The 8239-nt window shown below is 43.8% G+C and overlaps 1 protein-coding gene across 2 annotated transcripts in view; it reads left to right on the top strand.

The window, feature by feature from the left end:
- The window catches only part of jag2b (jagged canonical Notch ligand 2b), a 55689-nt gene extending 47807 nt beyond the window's left edge, over nt 1-7882 (top strand). For both annotated transcript variants that reach the window (XM_024291296.2, XM_024291295.2), the window contains 7 exons: nt 242-327; nt 3205-3318; nt 3458-3573; nt 4857-5114; nt 5186-5317; nt 5395-5545; nt 5625-7882. In XM_024291296.2, coding sequence (XP_024147064.1) covers nt 242-327; nt 3205-3318; nt 3458-3573; nt 4857-5114; nt 5186-5317; nt 5395-5545; nt 5625-6115 — 1348 coding nt within the window. In that variant the 3' untranslated portion in view covers nt 6116-7882. The remainder of the gene's footprint in view (nt 1-241; nt 328-3204; nt 3319-3457; nt 3574-4856; nt 5115-5185; nt 5318-5394; nt 5546-5624) is intronic.
- The last annotated feature ends 357 nt before the right edge of the window (nt 7883-8239 follow it).

Raw genomic sequence — 8239 nt, 5'->3', positions numbered from 1 at the left:
AATGCAGGTTGGGAAGGGTGAGCGGGAGGAGGGGTTGTCCATTCTTCCCGTGGGGGGGGGTGTTCTGGTCTATGAAATGATGAGATAAGGGGAGGGGAAGGCCCGGACACGCCTATTAGCATGTGAAAGGTGGAGGCTTGTATTGATGAGCTGAATTGGTCTTTGTGACCCGCGACTGCCGCATACACACAGCTGGAAAGGATGCACGGCCCCGTCCACATTCCCTTCTCTCCCCTCACAGCTACAACGGCGGCATCTGTGTGGATGGGGTCAACTGGTTCCGCTGCGAGTGCGCCCCCGGTTTCGCTGGACCCGACTGCAGAATCAGTGAGTTGAACTCCCACAGCACAACCATCATGAGGGGATGGGCAGGTTTAACGAGAAGTGTTTGGAAGAAGGACGAGGATTAGATGGACACCTAAATACAAGCCCCTCTACCCTTTTTTTTCCCTTCACGCCTCAGGGGTCAGAGGTCCTCCCTCCTCCGTACTCACACAGTCACACATTTGCACACTGAAGACAAATTACCCAGTGACCCTGAAATTTTCCCTCTCTGTCTCTTTGTTTTGGCTGGATGGCGTTCACCTTTGTAGTGGGGTTTTCTCATCCAAACTGTGCTTGTGCCATAATCTGGTTTACAATGACTGAAGACCCCCGCAGAGTCTTGAGGAAGTCTCTGAGAATCAAATGGAGGACGAGGCCTGAGGCCTTGAGTCCACCGAACCTTTCAACGACTTTATAACTAGTGGATGTTCAGGTGGCCATTAAACATTTCTTATTTACTGAATTTACTGCACTACAGGGCGCACCATCAATGTAATTTATGAAATGATAGGAACTATAAAGGTGCATTCACACCCAACGCGATTTGCGCAGTGGAGGCGACCAGTTTCAATGGAACAGACGCAACATATCTGAAGTCTTGCTGCACGAAGGTCTACCAGTAGCTTGATTTGAATACCTGAAGTTTTACAGGTCGCGACATCGCATCTGCCAATCATGAACTCGGCTTTGGCACATGGCATTTGCAGTGACTCGATTATTAGGTAGAATAGTAATCTAAAGCGAACGTTTTTGTCCTGAACTTCCATACTTTTCCTTAACTCGCTGGAGCTGCAGGTTTGCAGAGCTCATCCAGATACTTTGGGGCAAAGGTGAGATATACTCTGGACAGATCACCAGCTTTCACTCCCGCGGCGGAGCTCACTCACTCGATAGCCGCTGTGGGTGCAGAGGCTGCCGGCTCTGGCCTCATCGAGACGTAAAAAAGGAAAAAGGTCTTAATATTTCATTTTTTCCACTGTCAGGTCAACATGAGACAGTCAGGCTTCAAGCTATACCACAGAAACACAGTGGAAGCAGCTGTCGTGCATAAGAGCAGCAAATTCATTGCGCAACAAAAGAAGGGCGGGGCTCGGGAATTTGTCATGCGAATCACGTTCAATGTGAATGCACCTCTAGACACACTAAGCAAGTAGGGTTGGTCACCGATTGGATTTTATTCGGTTCGCCAAAGCGGTTCTTTGGTTTCAGTTTCAGTTCCTCTTCTGTGCCAACTTTGATACTTAAGTAATAAAAAAATAACATCTTCCCAAATCAACACATTCTCATTCCCTTGACGCATGGTTGAGATCTCTGCATCTAAAATTGACGTTTTGGGTGCCATCACTTTTTGACATGCTGGTTGTTCCCAATAAATCAGAGCTCCGCTAACCTGTGGCCCACCCCTCTTTTACCGTGGCAAGCAGGAAACTCGTCGCCTGTCAAAAAAATGTGATCCTGAGCTAGACACTGCAGCTTCATGTGGATGTCTGTGGACATCACACTTTTAATGAATGGAAGACAGAGATAATGTAGATTTATTTTAGAAGTTCTACCAAAATTTACAGACAAAATAAAAGGAGAGAAATCTTTCAAATATTTTCTCGTTATCAGGGCTTTTAGATCACTCGGGGTGTCTGGATGACCGCCACATCTGCTGTGTTTCTGTGTCTCTGACTGAGTTTAAAGGCTGTTCCGCATTAACTTGAGAGGGGAGGGACACTTTTTTTTGTGTTGATGAAAATAAGTAAACTATCACAGTTCAGGAGACCCGAGCAGGCTGCCCCCGCTCCCCACAGCAGCTGTCTGTCTGCCGGCGTATTGAGCGAGCTCCACTGAACTCCAGGAGGCTGGCTGCAGCCAGAGAACCGCCACGCTGTAACAGGACAAAAACGCTCGTTTTGGATTAGTGTTTTACCTGCCGAAAACATCACATGCCCAAAGCTGAGTTGCTGATTGGCTGATGTGACGCATAAATCAGAACGGTTACTACTTGAAGCAGAAGTTTGGTGCCCGACACAATAAGCAAGACAGGAGTCCATCAGTCAGTCCGACTTTAACCATGTTCACAATAACTAGAACTTCTTTATACTTCTTTACATGCTACATGTTAGCCAGGTTATTGTATTCACAAAACCTGCAACTCCAACTCTTGTTTGTGAGACATAAATGAAAGGTCAATCTTACTAAAACAAACGTTACTGTGTCTACGCTGTGTCTCCTAACCTTGTGCTCCATTCTAACACATCCACTTACAGACAATAGATCCATGAACGTCTTTGTTTTCCACGTTTGAGCTGGAATCTGGAACAAAACTGAACGACTGTATAGCTCTGATTTTGCTCACCGTTTTTGTTGCACCAGTGATGTTAGCTTGGAGTTGTGAGGGACTTTAAGCTAGCGTGAGAGATAGACTCCGCCCCAATTGTCCCGCCCACGATGCAGAGACATTTCTCATACACTTCTCCTGCTAGAAACGACTACTGGACATGGTTTTAAATAGATCAAAGAGTGATTGAAGTGTGGCAATCAATTAATTCATAGCCATAAAACGGGATCTGCGTTAGCTAATGAGCTGCCGATTAGCTTTGTTTGGAGTTTTTTTTTTTTTGCGATATTTGCTTTTTTTCATGAACTCCCTGATGGTTAAAAAAAGTTTTCTCCAATAGCTACATATAATATTGCATTTTTAAGAATCATGCTAACTTAATTAGCTTAGTGGTTAGCTTACAATCTCACTTGTTTGTTTCTACATTTTAGCATTTTGATATGCTGCTGTACAGTTTACAGACCATTCAGAAAGTAACTTTTACTTTACTCTTACATCATAAACAGATTTATTGTTTTCAGCATTAAAGCATTGACTTTTTCCTTTCCCCGTAGACATAAACGAGTGCCAGTCGTCTCCCTGTGCCTATGGAGCCACCTGTGTGGACGAGATCAACGGTTACCGCTGCATCTGTCCTCTGGGCAGAACAGGAGTTCGCTGCCAAGAATGTAAATGCAACATTTGTTCATTTTAGTCACAAAGCGATCAAGTAGTGTGTCTTGATCCCACTGATTGAGCTTTAATTTAACTAGCGGTGATGCTAACGCCCTCCTTCAGAAGCAACATTTCTCTTTTCGTCTGCTGCAGTCATAGGCTTTGGAAAGACTTGTCACCACGCCGGACTTCCATTTCCACACGGCAGCCACTGGGAAGAGGAGTGCAACAGCTGTCACTGCACCGACGGCAAAGTTCACTGCACAAAGGTAAGGTAACCCATCACACCCACAAGTAAGATTAGCGTTTCTTCTGATACCATTTCTGTCATCTTTACAGATGTTACTCAGACTGTGCAGAGAATTTATACGTTGGCGTTGCTAGAGTCAGGAAGCTGTTGTCTAGATGTAGAATTCTTATGGACAATAAGGATTTGATGTCTAAGAACAAATTATTCCCATATTAGAAAATAGGAAGTTTTTTATATCAAGTGTTTAATTAGAATACAGTGTTGGGGCGCTTCAAGAAACGAGTTCTCAGACTCATCATTTTCATTGATGAAGAGCCTCTGATTGGTGTTTTACGCCTGGTTCACTCTGGACGCGGAATGGAGGCCGCTTCCATCCGGCGCCCTTGTTAACCATAGTATGGTTACACCAGGCGCGGGGCGCAGAAGGCTCTTGCTGTGCAGCGGATCTGGCAGGAAGTTGCATCAAGATACATAACAAAATCTGGATTATTTTTTAATATATAACCAATTTTTCCCAATAAAACACAGTGATTGACAAATGCAATCATGTTTTTGTATCTAAAGAGACTGTGGAGATGAAAATAAACACACAATCACAACACACACAATCTGCGGCGCCTCCGCGTCACAACCGCATAAACACAGGAGTTCCTGTGTTAAAAGGTTAAATCAGGTTTAACTTCAACCAATCAGGAACTCTGGTTTACTAGTGAGCTGCAGATGGCGTCTTTTTTTAACTCGCAGCGTGCCAACTGTTTGAGAATTGATCATGGAGAACATAATCATTTTGACTGGACACCAAGTCTTTCATATATCAGAATAAAGCGGTTGAACATCGACGGTCCAGTGTGAACACTGTAGGTTGAAAGTACATTCAAGAACTTGTGTACATGCATAAGGTTTTGGGTATTCATTTTAGTGACCTTATGTGGGGAGTTGTTAAAATTACACAAATGGCATGTTGATCTTTTATTCGTTTGTTTGTTGGGTTTGTTTTATTCCTCACATGGTACATGTGCTAACTAAGGATGTAACATTTCTTCATGAAACAGTAAAAAACAATTCAAACTCGTCAACATATTCATTGCAGCAAAAAATAAAAACAAATTAGGAAAATGTCGAGCTGATGATATTTCTCTATGCAGGCTAACTGAGTGTGCGCACATCTGTGTGTGTGAATTGACTCGTGGCTTGACTGAATCACAACATCCCGAGTGCTAACCCTCCACCCGAGGGGTGAATAAGTTGGCCGCCCCGCCTGCTGGTTTATCGTTGGTGAATGTTTCCGTGTGTCTGTTGAAGGTGCTGTGCGGTCGCCGTCCCTGTCACCTGCAGCCAGTGGACCCCGACCTGCGGCGCTTCACCTGCCCAGCGGGACAGGAGTGTCTGGAGCACAGCTATTACACCTGCTTCTCCCCCCCCTGCCATCAGTGGGGGGTTTGCTCCATTTCTGGTTCCTCTCCTCCTCAACCGGCAACAAAATGCCAACCAAACGGCAACCATTTGGACAACAGCTGCGGCCGGATAACGCTGGTTTTCAACAAACAGAAAGTGCCGGCGGTGAGTTCACGTCTTCTTTTTCCTGCTGCCTTTCGTCCGGACTTGTTCTGACGTTTGTCTTGTGTCTTTAGGGGACGACGGTGGAGAGCATTTGCTTTGAGTTGAGGTATCTTCCTGACACCAGAAGACTTGCAAAAGACCACACCCTTCAACTGCTCTGTGACCTCTCGTATACAAACCAGGATGCTGTAGAAGTCGCTATCGTAAGTGAAGACCCCGTTTTTTAAATTTTGAGTGAAAGCCACACTTCTTACGGTTTTTGTGTGGTCTTTGGTTCTAGTCTTACCATCCTGAGGATCTGCCAGACCACAGTCTGGTCCAGGAGACCGCCAGCGCCATCGTAGGCACACTATCCAAACGACACAACAGCACCATAATGCTCGCAGTCATTGAGGTCAAAGTGGAAACGCGGGTCATGCCCCCTTCAGTGGGTGAGTAACCATCAGGAAAGGAGCACCTCAGGGCTCCATGCTGGGGTCCCTGTTAATTGTCGCCCTTTACGACCGGCAGATTACCTGGTGCCGCTCCTGTGCGTCGTCCTCCTCTCGCTCTGCCTCCTCTGCATCATCGTGTGCGTGTGGTGGACCCGCAAGCGGAGAAAACAGCGGGAGCGCGGCTCGCAGTCGCCTGCAGACGACAGCGTCAACAACCAGTGGGAGCAGCTGCGCCTGGTCGTGGGGCGGGAGCAGCAGCAGCAGGTGAAGGAGAGCAACCGGGAGGCAGAACAGGAGCGCAAAAAGCTCATGGGCCCCTCCTCTGGGACGTGTGAGGAGGAGGAGGAGGAGGGCGAGGAGACGGAAGGAGAGCTGGAGGAGGAGTGCAGCGGAGCTGAGGCGGGGAAGCAGCTGATTTATAAGTACTCTAAGACTGCGGTGCAGTCCAGTGGAGCGGTGATCTGTACCATGCACAGCTCCAGCTCGCCCCTCAAAGCGCCCCACCGGACCCACGGCTACAGCCCCAAAGATAACCGGCGGAAGGAGCTCAGAGACCCTTGTGTATAAGACACTGAAACAAGAAAAGCTGCAACTATAAGTTTTGGACCTCTTTTGGGAATAAGGCTTTGTTTCATAAAAGCCATTCTTTGCTTTGTTTTTTATGTTTGGACTTTTTTTTTTTTTTTGTGCTTCGTTTCTTTTCTCACAGAAGGCGTTGAAACGCTGACCCCGTTTCAGGAGGCAGAGGAAGCTTTCCGCATTGTTTCGGTGAAAGAGTTGAATGAACAGTGGAAACAGATTAAAAGAAACTGTTAAAAAAATGAAAGAAAAAAGAAAAAAAATGTGTTTGTTTACAGACAGCTATGATTTTTGTTCAGTTGTCGGCGAGCTCCTTTTCTGGCGTCTGTTGGGGCAGATTAAGGGACACACCCACCAATCCTCTGGTGGCCGTCAAGAGCCAGCCTTACCAAAACGTTTGGCCTGGAGGGGGCGGGGAGAAGGGACAGAAAACCCAGTGCCTATGATGTGGCCTTCCATTTTTTTCTCCTGTCTCTCAGTTGGCTAAAAGCTTTGTTTAAGGAAATATAAATATATATATATATTTTTGTTTGCAGTATTTGAGTTGGTAGCAAGTGCCTTTCTAAGAGCTGTTTTGTGGCTCCAAGTCGCGCTGCCCAGTTTGACCTCCTCGTTCCGATCTCAAAGGGATAAAACATTCAACTTTGCAGCAACGCCATTCAAGGTATTTGATGGAAACTGAAAATGACTACTCTGTACATATGTGTAAATACTAAAGGAGTCGCTGTGTATATTTGAAATGAGTAACTTAAAGACAAGTCACACATTTTTATTATTATTTTTTTACAATGCCATTCCTTTTATTTATGTCAGTCGAAATAGGCAGGTTTTATAACCATTAATATACAGAGTCCCACTGTTAAGACACAGAGGTACCACCAATAAAGGAATTTCTGAAGGGTTTACAAATGGTTTGTCTTTTAGTTCTGATTTTGTCATTATTTATTTTAGATTTATCTGGCAAAAATGCTCCCAATTTTTTTTTAATTATTTGATCTTTACACATTTGTTGATTTTAGTTTGAAAAACAGTCAAAGCTGCCAACATCATAGCCTTAAAAACCATTCCTAAACCCATCACAAACCCTTTTGTTTCAGGTGCCTTAATTATTTATGCATTATTTGTGTTATCAATCTCATTTTTTGTTGTTTTTCTCTATCAAGGAAAGTAATTTGCTTCAGATTGTGTGTGGTGTATTGTGGCGTGTTTTATTCGCCGGAGTAAAGCGCACTCCTTCAGCTATCGAGGAGATTTCCAGGATAAAACACTTGAAAGAAGGCTCAGGAGCGGGAAAAAAACAGAATCCATCATAGGAGTTTTGAGTGTTTATGAATGTGGATGTCAGTAGGTCAAATGTGGGTGTCTTACAATAGCTTCATGTTTGGTTCAAAGGCTTTAATGAAGGGAACAATGTTTGCAGATCTTTTTTTTTCATTTTTTTCCCCCATCATGCAATTGTGTTGTTGGTTATCGGCTCAGTTTCAAATGACAGTTTTACCTCCCTTTCACAGCATTTCATTGTTTAAAAAGCCATTGTATTTCTGTAAATGGGACAGGACAAAATAAAGAATTAAAGGCACGTCACTGCTGGTGTTAAAAGCTGAATATGCATATTGTATATGTTTTATTGTACAAGGGACATGCAACAAATTTTGTACAAAGTAAAAAAAACAAGTTTTCATTCTTTCAGTGGATGTTTCATTGTCCTTAATATTCATCCTAATTATTTATTAAAGCAGTTTTGACACATTGTGATGACACTTGTAGTGCTTCTAGTGCAGAAACTGGACTTTATTCAGCAGCTTTTCTAGCTAGCTAAACTAGCTAACATGCTATTGAATTGGAGAATTGGTTGAATTCTGTCCCTTCTAACTACAACGAATTATAAAGTGTGGGACTATAATTTTAAAACGATTCAGACGACAGACTTTTTTTTTTTTTAACACCAAAAATGACATCACCGATTTCTAAAAAGCTAATGAATATGCACATTTTAAGAAGACTATTTCATGAATCCACTGTGTTCTGAAGAGAAAAACTTTGATTTATATATAAAAAAATATTGTAGATTTATGGATTTATCTGGCATAATTAAAAAGAAAATGTGATAAA

The sequence above is a fragment of the Oryzias melastigma genome, linkage group LG24, assembly GCF_002922805.2.
Source record: "Oryzias melastigma strain HK-1 linkage group LG24, ASM292280v2, whole genome shotgun sequence".
Classification (NCBI taxonomy): Eukaryota; Metazoa; Chordata; class Actinopteri; order Beloniformes; family Adrianichthyidae; genus Oryzias; species Oryzias melastigma.
This window is presented reverse-complemented; position numbering and strand designations above follow the sequence as displayed.